General features: G+C 46.0%; 1 protein-coding gene and 1 long non-coding RNA gene across 6 annotated transcripts in view; one reads left to right on the forward strand and one right to left on the reverse strand.

Annotated features, from left to right (window-relative positions):
* LOC141114543 (uncharacterized) overlaps positions 1-17,274 on the reverse strand; it is a 57,854-nt gene that overhangs the window by 39,818 nt on the left and 762 nt on the right. The gene's annotated exons all lie outside the window — the stretch shown is intronic.
* The window catches only part of PSMC3IP (PSMC3 interacting protein), a 560,448-nt gene continuing 553,790 nt past the window's right edge, over positions 10,617-17,274 (forward strand). For 3 of the 5 annotated variants that reach the window (XM_073608292.1, XM_073608291.1, XM_073608294.1), the window contains exon 1: positions 10,618-10,779. In XM_073608292.1, coding sequence (XP_073464393.1) covers positions 10,755-10,779 — 25 coding nt within the window. In that variant the 5' untranslated portion in view covers positions 10,618-10,754. Of the gene's footprint in view, positions 10,780-17,274 lie in introns of all 5 variants that reach the window. The other 2 variants (XM_073608293.1, XM_073608295.1) reach the window with 2 other exon arrangements.

The following is a 17,274-nucleotide window of genomic DNA, read 5'->3' on the forward strand; positions in this document are numbered from 1 at the left end:
CACCTAATACTCTCGCCTTCTTTTTCTTTGCACCTCCTCTCTTTCCTCTGGTCCGTTTTCTCTTCCTCCTCTCTGCATTCTGTATTCTTGGTCCATTGTCTCTCCCCATTGCATTTCTTCTGGTGCTCTGTTCCTCATTCCCGCTTCTGTGTCTCGGGTACTTCTTGGGTTCCACCCCCTGTAGGGGTATCTGTTGTTTCGGTTCCTTTCTAGGAATCTCCACTTTTTTCTAGACTAGGACAACGTTACACCTATACACTCCAAAGGGGGTCACTTTGCTGTTTTATGTTTGGTTTTATTTTCGTTGAATTTTTTTATTTGCAATTTTGGTCTATACTTTATATGCGACTTTACATATGGGATTTGGCTACACACGATCTACCAAGTATTCTATGAATTAGGACAGCGCCACACCCACACACTAACCCTTCACTTACCTACTGATAGCAAGTCCAACCTGTAGTGGCGGGTGAAGGTGGAGAAACTTGTCCACGTGGCCGCTTTACAGATCCGACGTGGAGAAGCTCCTGCTCTTTCCACCCAGTACGTTGCTACTGCCCTTGTTGAGTGGGCCACTACCCCTGTGTGAGTATCTGCCCCTGAAGCTCTATAGGCTTCACTGATGGCCATTCACAGCCATCTACCTATAATGTTTTTGGAAGCACTATACCCTTTACGTGGTCCAGAGAATAGAATAAAGAGTGAATTTGATTTTCTGAACTCTCGTGATTTCTAGATAGTGTAGTAAACACCTTCTCACGTCCAGGGTATGGCAAGACTTCTCCTTAGAGCTGGATCGTGTAGGGCAAAAAGGTAGGGAGAATTATTTCTTGTGCCCTATGAAATGCTGTTGAAGCTTTTGGCAGAAAACCCGGGTCAGTTTTTAGCACTACCCGGTCTGGAAATGTATAACAGAAAGGTTCTATTATAGATAGAGCTTGCAACTCGCTTACCCTTCTAGCTGATGTAACTGCTACTAAATGAACTAGTATTTGTCTGTATAGTTGCAAACCAAGCCCTTTTGGGCCAAAAGGGAGCCACTAGAATCATACTCGTGGCCTCTTTTTGTAGCTTCTTTAATACCAAAAGGGATCATTTGAAAGGGGGGAAAGGCGTAGCACAAGTGGAAGTTCCACGGTTGTGCCAGTGCATCCAATCCTCTCGCTTGATCTTGCCTATTTAGTGAAAAATAGGCCTTCACCTTTGTATTTTTCTGTGATGCGAACAGATCTATTTGAGGAGCTCCCCATTTTTCTATTAATTTTTGGAATACTTCTGCGTTCAGACTCCACTCTGCTTCTAGTATCCTTTCTCTGCTCAGAAAGTCTGATACTAGATTCAGATCTCCCTTTAGGTGCACTGCGGTTAGGTACCTCAGGTTGTTTTCTGCCCAGGATAGAATCTGAAGGGACAAGGATAGCAACACCCTGCTTCTCGTGCCTCCTTCTCTTGTTATATATGCCACTGCTGTAGCGTTGTCCGACAAAACTTGGACATGGTGACCCTGGACTAGTTTCTCGAAAGCCCATAGTCCTAGGAGAATAGCCCTTCGTTCCCTCCAATTGGAGGATCTCCTGGCTTCCCTGTTTGTCCAAGTCCCCTGAGCCATCTGTCCTTCCAGGTGGGTGCCCAAACCCCAAGAACTTGCATCTGTTTAACCTCCTCTCCAAGGGAAAACACCAGAGCAGGCCCCTGTCCAGATTTGAATGGCTCCTCCACCACCAGAGGTTCCTCTGAACTTGAGGGGGGCATTTTGATCAATTTTTCCAGGGACTCTCCATAGGACCAATTTCTCAGGATTGCCTGCTGGAGATCCCTTGCGTGGAAACGTGCCCATTGTACTGCTGGTATTGATGCAGTGAGGAGCCCCAAGACAGACATAGCTGCCCTGATAGAAATTGGCAGGTTTCTCCATCTTTTCCTCGGGGAGAAAGATTCTCTCTTGTATGGAATCGATAGTATATCCCAGGAATTTTATTGCCTGCGATGGAATCATGTTTTATTTTTCCTTGTTTATTATCCAGCCGAGACTCTCCAAGTGTCTCTTTGTCCTTTCCAGATCCTTCTCTAGGCAAATATTAGAAGATCATCTAAATATGGAACAATCGATATTCCCTCTACTCTGAGTGGGGCTACGGCCTCTGCTACGATCTTTGTGAATATCCTCAGGGAGGATGACAGTCCGAAAGGAAGAGCTCTGAACTGAAGATGTAGGATTGAGTCTCCCATCTTGATCGCAAACCTTAGGTGTTTTTGGGATGCTGGTTATAGGCACATGGAGATATGCATCTCTCAGGTCTATGGATGCCATAAAACAGTTTGGGGTCAGGAGACCCCTTACTGAAAAGATTGTGTCCATTTTGAACTTCTTGTACCTGATAGATCTGTTGAGGATCTTCAGGTTCAGAATTAGTCTGAATTTGCCTGAAGGCTTGTTTACAAGAAATATGTGCGAATAGCTCCCCTGTTCTACTTCTTTGGGAGGAACATTTATGATCACCCTCTGTTGAATCACTTCCTGTAGGATTGATATTATTGCTACAGATTTCTCTGGGTCTCGGGGAGCCTGGGTTACGTAAAAACGAACAGGTGGGGGTTGAGAAAATTCCAGTCTGTAACCCTCTATTATTGTTTTGAGGATAAACGGACTGTTTATCATCTTCCACTGTGAAAAGAAGGTTTGTAACCTTGCTCCCACAGTCGGAGGACAGTCACTGGCTTTTTGTATTTGGGGTAGGGGGGCGAAATAGTACTCCTGACTTGCCCCTCCCTCTCTGAGACCTCCATGGTTTTTTATAACCTGTCTCTTTTGTGTCCGGGGTTTTCCTAAAAGCACAAAAATTTTTGTTGCCTTGAGGGATCACCTTTTTCTTTATTGGGAAGGCCTTTTTCTTGTCAAACGTTCTTTCAAGTATGGCTTCAAGACCCGGCCCAAAAACCAAATCTCCCTCAAAAGGGTAGACCGCATAGCTTGGTCTTTGAGGCTGTATCCCCGGTCCATGTCTTAACCCATTAAGCTCTACGAGTTGAGTTTATTAATGCTGAGGATCTGGCTAACATTTTAATTGATTCAGCTGAAGCATCTGCTATGTATCCCACTGCTTTCAGTAGTACAGGCAGTGTATCCAACAGATCCTTACAGAGAGTATCTGCCTTGATATGGGCTTTTAGCTGTTCCAGCCAGTGCTTCAAGTTCCTAGCTACCACGGTTGAGGCCATGGCTGGCTTCAAATTTGCTAGGGTTGAATCCCATGCTTTCCTTGATAGGGAGTCTGTCTGCCCTCTTGTCCATGGTATCCTTTAGGATACCCATATCCACAAACGCAAGGTCAGTGTTCCTTGACACTTGAGAAAAAGCTGCGTCAATCTTTGGTTTTTTGTTCCAGACTTGGGAGCTATCCTCTCCAAAGGGAAACCTCCGTTTGAGGGATCTGGAAAAGAAAGGGGCCCTCTCTGGGTCCTTCTATTCCCTTTTTATAGTTTCCGATAGAAACTTTTGCACTGGAAATACCCTGTGTTTCACCTCACCCATGCCTTGGAACATTTTATCATGTAATGACAATAGGGTTTTATCTTCTGTGATGTTTAGAGTTGTGTCGCTAGTCTTCAAAAGGTCATCCACCTCCTCTAGGTATAATTTGTACTGAGAAGAAGAAGACTCTTTCTCTTCATCCGCTTCTTCCTCAGAGTCTGGAAAAACACTACGTTCTTCATCATCTGAGTCACTGCCCCCTCTGGATGCAGAAACAGATGAATGAGAACAGGGTACTGTGCTGCTACCTGCAGCTGGGCGTTTATCAAGATAAGGCCTGAATGTCTCAAATGTATCCGCCAATTCCTTTCTGAGGGAGTTCAATAACTCTACCTGCTGAGACGCAGATGTAGCAGGAGTGGTTTCCTCCTTAAAGGGGTTGTAAAGGTAAAAATTTTTTCACCTTAATGCATTCTATGCATTAAGGTGAAAAAACTTCTGACAGAACCGCCGCCCCCAGCCCCCCCGTTTTACTTACCTGAAGCCTCGAAAGTCAGCTTCGCGTTCCCGACATCTGTTCCTCCGCTCACCCTGGCCGCTGATTGGCTGCAGTGGATGGATTGAAAGCAGCGCAGCCATTGGCTCGCGCTGCTGTCAATCACATCCGATGACGCGGCGCGCCGGGGGGCGGGGCCGAGTGATACAGCGAGCGGCTATAGCCGCCGGCTGTATCACGGGAGCGCGCCCGCAAGCACTCACCACCGTGCGAGGGAGCTCGCATTAAGGTGGTGAATGCTTGCGGGGAGGAGCTGAAACAGCCGCCGAGGGACCCCAGAAGACCAGGTTCGGGGCCACTCTGTGCAGAACGAGCTGCACAGTGAAGGTAAGTATAACATGTTTGTTATTTTTAAAAAAAAAAAAAAACACCTTTACAAACGCTTTAACGAAGTCTGCAATGCAGGACCTGCATAATACTTTTGTCCAGGACTCTTTTAGTACGTTTTTACATGATGGACATTTCCTCTTAGCAGGAGGGGAGGAATGTTTGGTCTTTTCTTTAACTTTCTGAAATACACCAAAACAACCATTTGCCTTTAACGTTTCTTCCAACATAGAAACAAACAAAACTATAGCATGCTGAAAAAATAGAGGAGTTATCACTTTAACCCCTCTTTTTGATACCAGACAGTGAATCCCCCCACACAAATTAAATGAACACACATACTTCCGGATCTCAACATACAGGAAGAGTGTTGCAGGCTCCTAAATTCCCAAGAATTTAAAGAGGGGAAATAACACATGCCCACAGAGTAAAGAGACAGAGACCATTGTCCCTGCTTACCTGGGCCTGGCTGACTTGCGTGGCTCCTGCTCCTGCCACCGCCGTTTGTTCCTCCTCCATGCTGCAAGGATTCACAATGGTGTTTGGTGCTTTTTATTTCAAATTTCCCGGTCCGCTCGCCGCTGCGAGGGCCGGAAATGATGTCAGCCAGAAGAGGCCGTCTCCTCCTCCTGCGTTCCAGCTGCCAGAACCGGAAGCCGCGTCTCGCCACTAGAAGTCCCGCCGCCGGCCGTAATGACGCACTCGCCATCGGAACCCGGAAGGCTGAGGCTTTGGGGATGAAGGAGACGCCTTTCCTCCTTAGCCTAGCCGCCGGTCTAAAGGAGCGGGGACCCCCATCAGCCTAACCCTTGCCGGGTATGAAGAGGAGAGGACGCTGGAGCATCCACCTCACGTAAGGGAGGAAGCTGGGCTGGCCTGCAGACAAATGAAAACAATACCGGTATGCCCCATACTCTCCCCACCTGGAGAAAGCGTAGCACACCCCTGGCTCCCTGCAGCGCTTCCACCATGGCGGAGGAAACACTACAACTGAGACCATGGTGGAAGCGTCCGGTCTTTAACCACTTGCCGCCCGCCATATAGCAAAATGACGGCGGCAAAGTGGTTTCAATATCCTGACTGGACGTCATATGACTTCCTCATGATATTGAGCCGCTGCGCGCCCCCCCGGGGGGCACGCATCGCGGCGATCGTTGTTGCGGGGTGTGAGTCTCACACCCCGCAACACCGATCTAGGTAAAGAGTCTCTGATGGAGACTCTTTACCACGTGATCAGCCGTGTCCAATCACGGCTGATCACGATGTAAATAGGAAGAGCCGGTGATTGGCTTTTCCTCACTAGAGGAGAGCCGATCGGCTGCTCTCCTGACAGGGGGGGGTCTGTGCTGATTGTTTATCAGCACAGCCCCCCCTCGGATCCTACCCAGGACCACCAGGGAAGCCGCTCAGGACCACCAGGGAAACCAGCCACACTGGACCACCAGGTATGCCCCCTAGAGCCCCAGGGAAAAACTAATCAGTGCAAAGGCAGCTGCCAATCAATGCCCAGGCAGCAGCCAATCAGTGCCCACTCCAATGCCTACCACTGCCCATCAGTGCCGCCTATCAGTGCCCATCAGTGCCACCCATAAGAACCCATCTTTGCAGCCTATCAGTGCCCATCAGTGTCACCTATCAGTGCCCACCAGTGCCACCCATGAGTGCGCATCAGTGCCGCCTATCAATGTCCATCAGTGCTACCCATCAGTGCCGCATATCAGTGCCCGCTCACTGGTGCCACCTCATCGCTGCCGCCTTAGTGCCTGTCAGTGCCCACCAGTGAAAGAGAAAACTTACTTATTTACAAAATTTTTAAACAAAAGCAAAACTTATTTTTTTCAAAATTTTCGGTCTTTTTTTATTTGTTTCGCAAAAAATAAAAACCGCAGGATGTGATCAAATACCATCAAAAGAAAGCTCTATTTGTGGGAACAAAATGATAAAAATTTAGTTTGGGTACAGTGTAGCACAATTGTCATTCAAACTGCGACAGCGCTGAAAGCTGAAAATTGGTCTGGGCAGGAAGGTGTCTAAGTGCCCTGTATTGAAGTGGTTAACCACTTGCTTACTAGGCACTTAAACCTATCCAGACCAATTTTCAGCTTTCAGTGCTCTCACACTTTGAATGACAATTACTCAGTCATGCAACGCTGTACCCAAATGATTTTTTTGTCCTTTTTTCATACAAATAGAGCTTTATTTTGGTGGTATTTGATCACCTCTGGGTTTTTTATTTTTTGCGCTATAAATGAAAAAAGACCGAAAATTTTGAAAAAAAAAAAACGAATTTTTCTTAATTTCTGTGATAAAATTTTGCAAATTAGTAATTTTTCTTCATACATTTTGGTCACAATTTATACTGCTACATATCTTTGGTAAAAATAACCAAAAATTTGTGGACATTATTTGGTCTGTGTGAAAGTTTTAGAGTCTACAAGCTATGGTGCAAATCATAAAAAAATTATCACATCTGATGTACTGGTGGCCTATCTCATTTCCTGAGACCCTAACAAGCCAGGAAAGTACAAATGCCCCCCAAATAACCCCTTTTTGGAAAGTAGACATTTCAATGTATTTAGTTAGAGGCATGGTGAGTTATTTGAAGTTGTATTTTTTCCCACAATTCTTTGCAAAATTGAGATCCCCCCCCCCCACAAAATTGTCATTGTAATAGCTTATTTCTCTCACATGGCATGTGTATACCACAAATGACACCCCAAAATACATTCTGCTACTCTTCCTGAGTATTACGATACCACATGTGTAGGACTTTTTCACTGCCTGGCCACATACAGAGGCCCAACATGCATGGAGCACCATCAGGTGTTCTAGGAGCATAAATTACACATCACATTTCTTAACCACTTAAGGACTAGCCTCGTTTTGGATTTTAGGTGTTTACATGTTTAAAACAGGTTTTTCTGCTAGAAAATTACTTAGAACCCCCAAACATTATATATGGTTTTTCTTCTAACACCCTAGAGAATACAATGGCGGTCATTGCAATACTTTTTTTTCACCGTATTTGCGCAGCGGTCTTATAAGCGCACTTTTTTTGGAAAAAATTCACTTTTTTGAATAAAAAAAAATAAACAGTAATGTTATCCCAATTTTTTTTTATATTGTGAAATATAATGTTACGCCAAGTAAATTGATACCCAACATGTCATGCTTGAAAATTGCGCCCGCTCGTGGAATGGCGTCAAACTTTTACCCTCAAAAATCTCCATAGGCGACGTTTAAAAAATTCTACAGGTTGCATATTTTGCGCTACAGAGGAGGTCTAGGGCTAGAATTATTGCTCTCGCTCTACCGGTCGCTGTGATACCTCACATGTGTGGATTGACCACAGTTTTCATATGCGGGCGCTACTCGCGTATGCGTTCGCTTCTGCGCGCGAGCTCGTCGGGACAGGGGGGGGGTTTTAAAAATTTTTTTTTTTTATTTTTATTATTTATTTTTAAATATTTTATTTATTTTTACACTGTTTAAAAAAAAAAAAAAAAATTGTGTCACTTTTATTCCTATTACAAGGAATGTAAACATCCCTTGTAATAGAAAAAAGCATGGCAGGACCTCTTAAATATGAGATCTGGGGTCAAAAAGACCTCAGATCTCATATTTACACTAAAATGCAATAAAAAAAAAAAAAAAAAAAAAAAAAGTCATTTAGAAAAATGACATTTGAAAAAAATATGCCTTTTAAGAGGCGTGGACGGAAGTGACATTTTGACGTCGCTTCCGCCCAGCAGTGTCATGGAGACGAGTGAGCGCCATCTTGGCCTCACTCGTCTCCAGACACACCACGCAGAAGGACGCGATCGCCTCCGCCGCTACCGACGGCTCCGGTAAGCGGCGGGAGGGGGGGGGGCCCTCTCCCGCCACCGATAAAAGTGATCTCGCGGCGAATCCGCCGCAGGGACCACTTTTATCTGAAAGCCGGCCGCCGCACGAAAACGGGGATACCGGGGTTATGGCAGCTAGCTGCTGCCATAACAACGATATCCCCGTTCAAACTTAGGACGTATATAGTCGTGCGGCGGTCGGGAAGTGGTTAACCACCTATTACACTTTTGAAGGCCCTGGAGCACCAGGACAATGGAAACACCCACAAAATGACCCCATTTTGGAAAGCTAACACCCCAACATATAATCTATGAGGCATAATGAGTCTTTTGAATGGTTTATTTTTTTCCAGTTTTTGGAAAATGTGGAAAAAAATGAAAACGCATTTTTTTTTTTTTTTTTTTTTTTACACAAAGTTGTCCATTTATAAGATATTTCCAACACATAGCATTTAGACAGCAAAAATGACACCCCAAAATACATTCTGCTACTCCTCCTGAGTATGGCGATACCACATGTGTGAGACTTCTACACAGCCTGGCCACATACAGAGATCCAACATGCAAGGAACACCGTCAGGTGTTCCAGGGACACATAGCATGCACATACCAAGAATTACACCCCAAAATACATTATGCTGAGCAAAGCGTAAACAAAAGAGTACCTGTGGTTGTAGTAGCGCAGTTGTACACAGGAGGATAGCACTGGTCCAGGCAGCAGGCAGGGACTTGATCAGCAGCGGCGAACACAATTGTCCAGGCAGCAGGCAGGGTTACTGTCCATATAAAGTCCAGGGTCAGTGCAGGCAGAGATATTGTCCGCAGTGCCAAAATTATTGGTCCTGGTAGTAGGCAGGTCCATGTGGTGTGGTCAGTGCGACAGTCAGAGGCAAGACGGCAGTAAGTCCTACAGGCAGAAGTAGGGCCTCGTTCAGGATAGAATGGGGACAGGGGTAGAAGCTTCTCCCACCCAAATCTCTTTAAAGCCTCCAGACCCTAATCTAGGATTGAGAAAACAAAAAAAATTGTTTTCTTCATCCAGAAAAACAATTCTGGAGCCCCTCACATATGTGAGACCCCGGTGTTGAATCCCACTAGTCCAGTATCAGGGTACAAGATCAGTCCAAGAGGCAGGCAAATATCATGGTCAAACAGTCCAAGGTCAGTTCCAGATCAGGCAGATGTATGTACAGATTCATTAGGCAGAAGCATGGTCGAATAACAGTCCAGGGTCAGTTCCAGATCAGGCAGAGGTATGTACAGAATCGTTAGGCAGAAGCGTGGTCAAATAACAAGCCAGGGTCTGTTACAGAGGAGGCAGTGGCATAAGGGGTGTGAGGGTAAATTGCAGGAACGGAGGCTTACGTTTACCATACTTAACTAATAATTTCGTGAAGTATGGTAACGGCGAAAACATTCACCTATGCAGAGGCCTGGTTCAGAAAGACATTGTGCACAATAAAAAGAGGTGTCTCTTCTGAATCCTGCTCTGGTACACACCTTACATTTTTTTTGCCGTCGTTGGCCTGTTGGTTTGGGAAGGATCTTATCGGGAAAGTGGCGTTCAGAGAGTCGACTTAGAACATCTGATCTGACCATACCAGGCCACATGCCCTCAGCCTGGGGGTTGCCTTGTCAAGGGGGGCCCCCTGGAAAAGCACCTTGTCCCCATGTTAATTAAGGCATGGGTCTCTTCCCCATATCCCTTGCCCTGTGGTTGTGGGGGTCTACAGATGGGGGCTTATCACAATCTTGAATGGTGCTTGAAACTTGCTGGACAAGTAGAAATACCACTTCTATATAAGACTTCCTGCTCATTCTAAACTGGCTAACGTTTGAGCATTGGTCCAAACCTAGCTTGGATCAAATTGCAGTTCATCCTTACTGGTGGTCAACATGCCTCCTGCCATTGACTGGTCAGCCCTCTGCCTGCAGCCACAGGTCACATCTGCAGCCCCCCACTCACCTCTGCACCGCTTCCGAACACACTGTGGTCACCCATCTCCCGCCCCTTCTAACCAAATATCACCTCTGCAAACTCCTACTTATTGGTCAGCTGTGCACTGTTTGTGACCATGTTCCTGTATCTAGGGAATCCATGTAGCTGCTGCCTGTGTTTTGAATGGGGGTGGATTTCCCGCCTCCCCATTACTAGCAGCATCCACCTTATTGTCACTGCCTGCCCATAACTCTAAAGTGTTGGTTCTGAACCTCCCTGTCACCTAAGACACACATGTCATCACACATTCCCTATTAGAACACAGCATATCCATTCATGCCACCTACACAATCAACCGCTGTCCCTCTAACGAATAAAAATTAGCTCCTACTTTTTCAGTTCTCCCCACGTCTTTTTTTAACCAATCACTGTGCAACCTATTCCTCCAGGTCAGTTCCTCGTTGGGTGAGTTTTGTGTCACTTCTTCTTGGCTTCCGCGTGCGCGCGTCCCCACGCCTCGAAGTGGCTGATTTCCCTTATTGGCTGAGAGGCGCTGTGGCGGGAGTGTGGAGTGTATGACGCCCTTCGGAGAACTGATCGACTCGAGAAACGGAGATGAGTAAATCCAAGGATAGTGGGGGTGAGTGTGCTGTCACTGTATAGGGACTCCTGTCTGCCTGAATCCTTTGATGATACAGGGTTAGTCAAAACAATTGTGGCACTATTCACCCGATCCCACCTGAACTCTGATGTGCGAAAACCACAGGAGAGGACAGAGAACGTTTGACTTGGGGGTCCTTCCTTGGTAGGGATAGTTTACTGTAGGCTAAAGAAGGTTTGACATACTGCTGTTATGACTAGGGCTGAGTGAATCTGCCTGGGTTAGGATTGCAAGCAATTTTGTGATTCTTGCTCGAAGTTTGCCAACTTTGTCCTAACCCCCTTTTGGATGTCTTTGAGGGGAGCTTTGTTTTTAAAGAGGAACTGCAGTCTGCTCACATAATTTGTAGCAGACTGCAGTTGAAAGATGAAAAAATGACTGAGGTTCCACTTTAAGTTCTGGCTGTTTGTAAGGCTAAGCCCTCATGCACGCTGGACGTTTTTGCAGCTGCTTCTAGGGGCCTCAGGCGTTTTTTGTTCTTGTCTCTAAACTCCCCTGCATTTTAGCTTATGTGTCCATGCACACATAGGCTTTTATCACCATTTAGTGGCATGAGGTTTTAGAGCAGTGTTTCTCAATTCCAGTCCTCAAGGCACACCAACAGGTCATGTTTTCAGTATTTCCTTTAAATAAAATCACTGTGGTAAGGCAGTGAAACTGATCAAATCACCTGTGCAAAATAATGGCAAGCCTGAAAACATGACCTGTTGGTGCACCTTGAGGACTGTAATTGAGAAACGCTGTTTTAGAGGCAGGTAAAAAAAAAAAAAAAAACGTGAGTACAGGAGCAGCAGTTTTGACAGAAAACTCTTGATGCTGCTAAACGCTAAATACATTTTTATTCTGGCCAATTAAATTAAAGCGGAACTTCCGTCGTTTTTTCATCTTTCTATGTATTAAATCTTCTGCCCTTGTTTTAACTTTGGATAGTAAAACATTTTTTTTTCTGCCAGTAAATACCTTATACAGCCCACTTTCTGTTGTCTGGTAAAAAGCCTAGGCTTATGACATCATGCGCAGCTCTTTCTCTAACTCTTGTGAGGGTTTGGAAGGGAGGGGGGATGAGCCATAAGAGGGCCAATGAGAGCTGGAGGTGTGTAAATCCAGGAAGTGAACAGGCAGCACCTTTAGCTGCCCACATTTAAAATGGATGCAGCTAGACTCAGTGGAAGGAGATTTCTGCAGCATATTTGGCAAGTACAGAATCACAGTATATATAAAATATGCAAAGTAGTTGGAGGGAAGCTTCATAATGGCAAAGATGTTTTTATTACAAATTATGTGAGCAGACTGCAGTTCCTCTTTAGCGCCCAAGCTCTTGATGCATGTAAAAGTGCCTAAAAGCTTTAGGCTCCATTCACACCATTCCGTTTTGCTGGCAGAATTGTCACGATTCTGCCCACGATTCTGCAATGGCCAAATCGCGGGAGGCCTTTGCGGTCCCTGTTACTTTCGCACAAAATCGCGGTGCGATTCTGTCACGATTGTCACCCGATGAATCGTGGTAAAATTGCATAAACAGAATCGCGGGATGCCCGACGCCCAAAATAAGTTCTTGTATTGTGCCACGATTTGGTGCCATTCAAAGTAGCTGGGATCGCAAGGACGCCCCGCGATTTGCGGCGTTTCTGATTTGCAAAATGGAACGCTATGGTGTGACAGGAGCCCTAGGCTATATACACATAGCCTATTATCACCGCCGGCCGCGGAAAAACGTTCTTATTCTGAACGAGTTTCTGCCATGTTCAGGAGAGGCAGGTTGAACCTCCCCTAACTGCAGCAGCTCCTAAACTATCCAAAAAGCTTATGTGTACATGGACCCATAGGCTTTTATGGAATTGAGTTTAGGAGCTTTGGCAAAAAAATGCCAAGACCTCCGATACTCAAGTGTAGTAGCTGTAGTGTACATGAAGCCTTAGACACTTTAACAAGTGTCAGGCTTTTTTTTTTTCTGCCAAACGTTGCTGCCGGGAGGAAAGGCTTCTAGGAGAGTTTGCAAAACATTTCATGTGCATGGGGCCTAAGAGACAAGCTATTGTTTAGGAGGAGCTCAGGCGCGTTTGGATCTCAGTCTGATCCCACCATGAAACAGTCATTGAACTGGGCCACTCATAAGTAGCCGAGGCTACTATTGTAAAAAAGACATTTGAAGCCAATCAGCGTTGTGTAAAAAAAAGACTCTCGCACTAGACAGAATTATCTAAACACTTCCAGCATACACTGACAATATGGCTGCTGTAAACCTACCCTGGGTTAGCAATTCCTTCAAATTATTGGCTATTCTTCGCCTCTCAGCCTTTTGGATAGATCAGGTGTAGTATCTGTTCTTTTCAGTTTCTCGGGAACAGAATGCTGCCGTCCCTTTGAACAGGGAAAGGAGGGTGCTGATCAATCATTCCCTAATGTAATGGGGGGGGGGGGGGGGTACGGTGGCAGGCATCCTTTTCTTCCTTGGTTGATTTTGGACTGGCTGTCCAGGCTTGTCCCTGGTTGAAGGCAGGACTTTCCCTAAGCCCTCGTTCACATTGAACTTGACTTCATCTGAAATCGCAAGAGTCCTGTGCATCTTTTAGGCCGTTTCAGGTCAGAATTCAGGCCAAAATTCGGGCTGAAATCGGACCTGAAATGGTGAACCAGGACGCACAGGACCCCTGCTGTGAGCCGCATTGGCATCCAGTGTGAACCGAGCCTTAGGCCCCTTTCATACAAGCAGACCAATCGGGTCTGCCTGTCCATTTTTCAGGCGGGCCCAATCGGATCACCCGTTGTTCACCATGGAGAGGCTGATGTAAATGGACATGTGTCAGTTTACACCCGCCTGCATCCGATCCAGTCTGCTAAAAACAGATGGATTGGGATCCCATTCCCCATCCATCTAGCGGATTGGGATCCCATTCCCCATCCATCTAATAGATTGGATGGTATCCGATGGAATGGGCAGGCGGTCTGTTTTCATCTGACCTCCCCATAGAGAACAGCGGGCTGTTTCCGTGTCTGCTCTGCATCAGCGGAGAGGACGCAGATTTTTCATCCGCCTGCTCAGCAGGCAGATCTGCTTGACAGTGTCTGCTCCATGTAAAAGGGGTCTTACCAGGAGCCGCCGGTCCATTAGAGGCGCTGCTCCCCTACAGGGCGCCGGACTCATACGTTTGTATGAGTTTTATTTATTTATTTTTCAAGCCACGTGATTAGAGCCTGAGGCTCTAATTGGCTTGAAAAAGGTTGGGTTTGGGGTGCAGAGCATTGTGCCCCGAACCCACTCACTTGTGACAATAGAAAACTAATATTCGGCCATGGATTGGGGGGCGACACATCTGGATCCCTCCAAGCCCCATGCAGCACCTGAAGCTAACGGGAGCGGCAGAGAAGGGATGCCGACAAATGATGGTAGCTGCGGGGATTAGGTTTGCTGGGGGGGTGAAGGGGATAGGAGTGTGGGGGAGTAGTTTGAGGTGGAGAGGCTAGGGACAGGGAAGCGGCGGCATGGGTGGGGGGCGTCACATTTGAGGTTAATAACTGATCAGCGGGTTGTAATCTGCTGATTTGAGTTATATGATGGGCACAGGTGAGCCGGCTGCACTGATGGGCACAGGTGAGGCTGCACTGATAATGTTAAATGTTTTATACATAATTAAGTTCTAAAAATAAATATTAAGTGTAATTTCATGAGATAATTTTATGAGGGCGTGTTTAGGGACGGAATTGGGGACAGGGTATGGATTGGGTGGGGCTACTGGTGGCGAGTAACCCTTAGACCCCATTCACACAGGGGCAACACGACTTGCAGGTCGCCTCAGCGAGGCGACCTGCAAACGACTGCCCAGGCGACTTGCAAAACGACTTCTGTATAGAAGTCTATGCAAGTCGCCCCCGAAGTCGTACAGGAACCTTTTTCTAAGTCGGAGCGACTTGCGTCGCTCCCCTTAGAACGGTTCCATAGCACAGAACGGGAGGCGACTTGTCAGGCGACTAGGTCGCCTGACAAGTCGTCCCTGTGTGAATGGGCTCTTAAGGCCTGGCTAGTAGCTCAGGACTTGAAGTTTTGAGCCGTGTGTGTGGCATCTCACTAAAGTGAGTTACAACCCTTGCATTTTTGTAAATATTTTATTATATTTTTTCATGCGACACCACTAAAGAAATGACACTTTGCTGCAATGTAAAGTAGTGAGTGTACAACTTGTATAACAGTGTAAATTTGCTGTCCCCTCAAAATAACTCAACACACAGCTATTAATGTCTAAACCGCTGGCAACAAAAGTGAGTACACCCCTATGTGAAAAAGCCAAATTGGGCCTAATTAGCCATTTTCTCTCCCCGGTGTCATGTGACTTGTTAGTATTACAAAGTCTCGGGTGTAAATGAGGAGCAGTTGTGTTAAATTTAAAACTGAGCTGCAGCACGATGGCCAAGCCCATACAGCGGTTTAACAGGACAGGTTCTACTCAACAGACCTTGCCATGGTCGATCAAAGAAGTTGAGTGCACAGCGTCGTATCCAGAGGATGTCTTTGGGAAATAGACATATGCGTGCTGCCAGCATTGCTGCAGAGGTTGAAGGGGTGGGGGGGGGGGGCAGCCTGTCAGTGCTCACACTATACGCCGCACACTGCATCAAATTGGTCTGCATTGCTGTCGTCCCAGAAGGAAGCTTCTTCTAAAGATGATCCACAAGTAAGCCCACAAGCAGTTTGCTGAAGACAAGCAGACTAAGGACATGGATTACTGGAACCATGTCCTGTGGTCTGATGAGATCAAGATAAACTTATTTGGTTCAGATGGTGTCAAGCGTGTGTGGCAGTAACCAGGTGAGGAGTACAAAGACAAGTGTGTCTTGCCTACAGTCAAGCATGGTGGTGGGAGTGCCATGGTCTGGGGCTGCATGAGTGCTGCCGGCACTGGGGAGCTACAGTTCATTGAGGGAACCATGAATTCCAACTTGTACTGTACTGTGACATACTGAAGCTGAACAAGATCCCCCTCCCTCTGGAGACTGGGCCGCAGGGCAGTATTCCAACATAACAACCCCAAACACACCTCTATGAAGACCACTGCCTTGCTAAAGAAGCTGAGGGTAAAGGTAATGAACTGCCCAAGCATGTTTCCAGACTTAAACCCTATTGAGCATCTGTGGGGGCATCCTCAAACGGAAGGTGAAGGAGCGCAAGGTCTCTAACATCCACCAGCTCTGTGATGTTGTCATGAAGGAGTGGAAGAGGACTCCAGTTGCAACCTGTGAAGCTCTGGTGAACTCCATGCCCAAGAGGGTCAAGGCAGTGCTGGAAAATAATGGTGGCCACATAAAATATTGACACTTAGGTACTCTACCAGGAATAAAGAGCAACCTATGATGAAGTGTGCAGTCTTTGCCTCTGGACAACTTGACGAGATCCAATATTTTGAAGGAATTTTTTTTTTTTTTTGCAGTTCTGCTCTGCAGTGCTTGTCAGCAAGAACAAAAAGGACCGTGAAGTCACACCACAAAAAAATGCACCAGGGTACAGTAATGGTCTAACCTCCATAATAGGAGGCCTCAATCCTCAGGCCTCAATCCCTGAACCCCCTGGGGCACAAGACTCCTGACAAAGGCAAGGCACTATGGTCTGCGTGGGACAAAAGTCAAGCCAAGCCTGCCAAAGTCGGTCCTCTGACTATTCGGTGGAAGGCTCTCCCGAACACTGACAACAGTTCCTCTCCCCAATATCAGGGCAGGCATGGATATCCTGCACCCTCTGTCTTTGTGAGAAAAAAATAGACCATATGTGCAGTGCTAATGTCTGTGATAAATAGTGCAAAAAAAAAAAAGTGCCATGTGCATTACACAAGGCAGGCCCTTCAAACAGCATAAAAATTGCTCTGAGCAGGCCGAAAGGTAAAGCAAAGATTATGAGACTAAGTTCCAGTGAAAACTCAGTTGCGCCTCCCAACCCAACCAATCACAAGATGCAGCTCCATCCCTACCGGAAAGCCATTAGCACTAATCCCTCGTTCACATTGAAGCGATTTGTCCATGTAATTTGATAGGTCAAGTTGCAGCCTATTGCTGGCAAATTTTTTTTGTTTTTTTTGTGTTTTCCACACTGTGTAGCTTTGTAACATAGTGATGACTATTACTGTATGGATATATTACTCTTGCTAATGCTATCCATTATGTTGTATTGATGCACATCCACATATATAATATATACAACGTTTGGGGGATTGTAGCTCCACAGGACCGAGTGCAAAGCTGGTAAACTTTAAACAAAAAGGCTTTTATTTTAGCAAGCAAATCAGCAAAAAAAGGCATCCAGCAGCACACAAGCAAAAATACAATAAAGTCCGCTTATCTTCAGCGTAAAGTAAAAGTAGAGCTGCACGATTCTGAATCAAGATTTTTTTTTTTTTTTTGCTTAGAATAAAAAGGATCATGATTCTCTCATGATTCTTGCGACGTAAAATCTTTCACATTATACAAAAAAAAAATGGGCTAACTTTT

Source organism: Aquarana catesbeiana, linkage group LG12 (genome assembly GCF_042186555.1).
Source record: "Aquarana catesbeiana isolate 2022-GZ linkage group LG12, ASM4218655v1, whole genome shotgun sequence".
Lineage (NCBI taxonomy): Eukaryota > Metazoa > Chordata > Amphibia > Anura > Ranidae > Aquarana > Aquarana catesbeiana.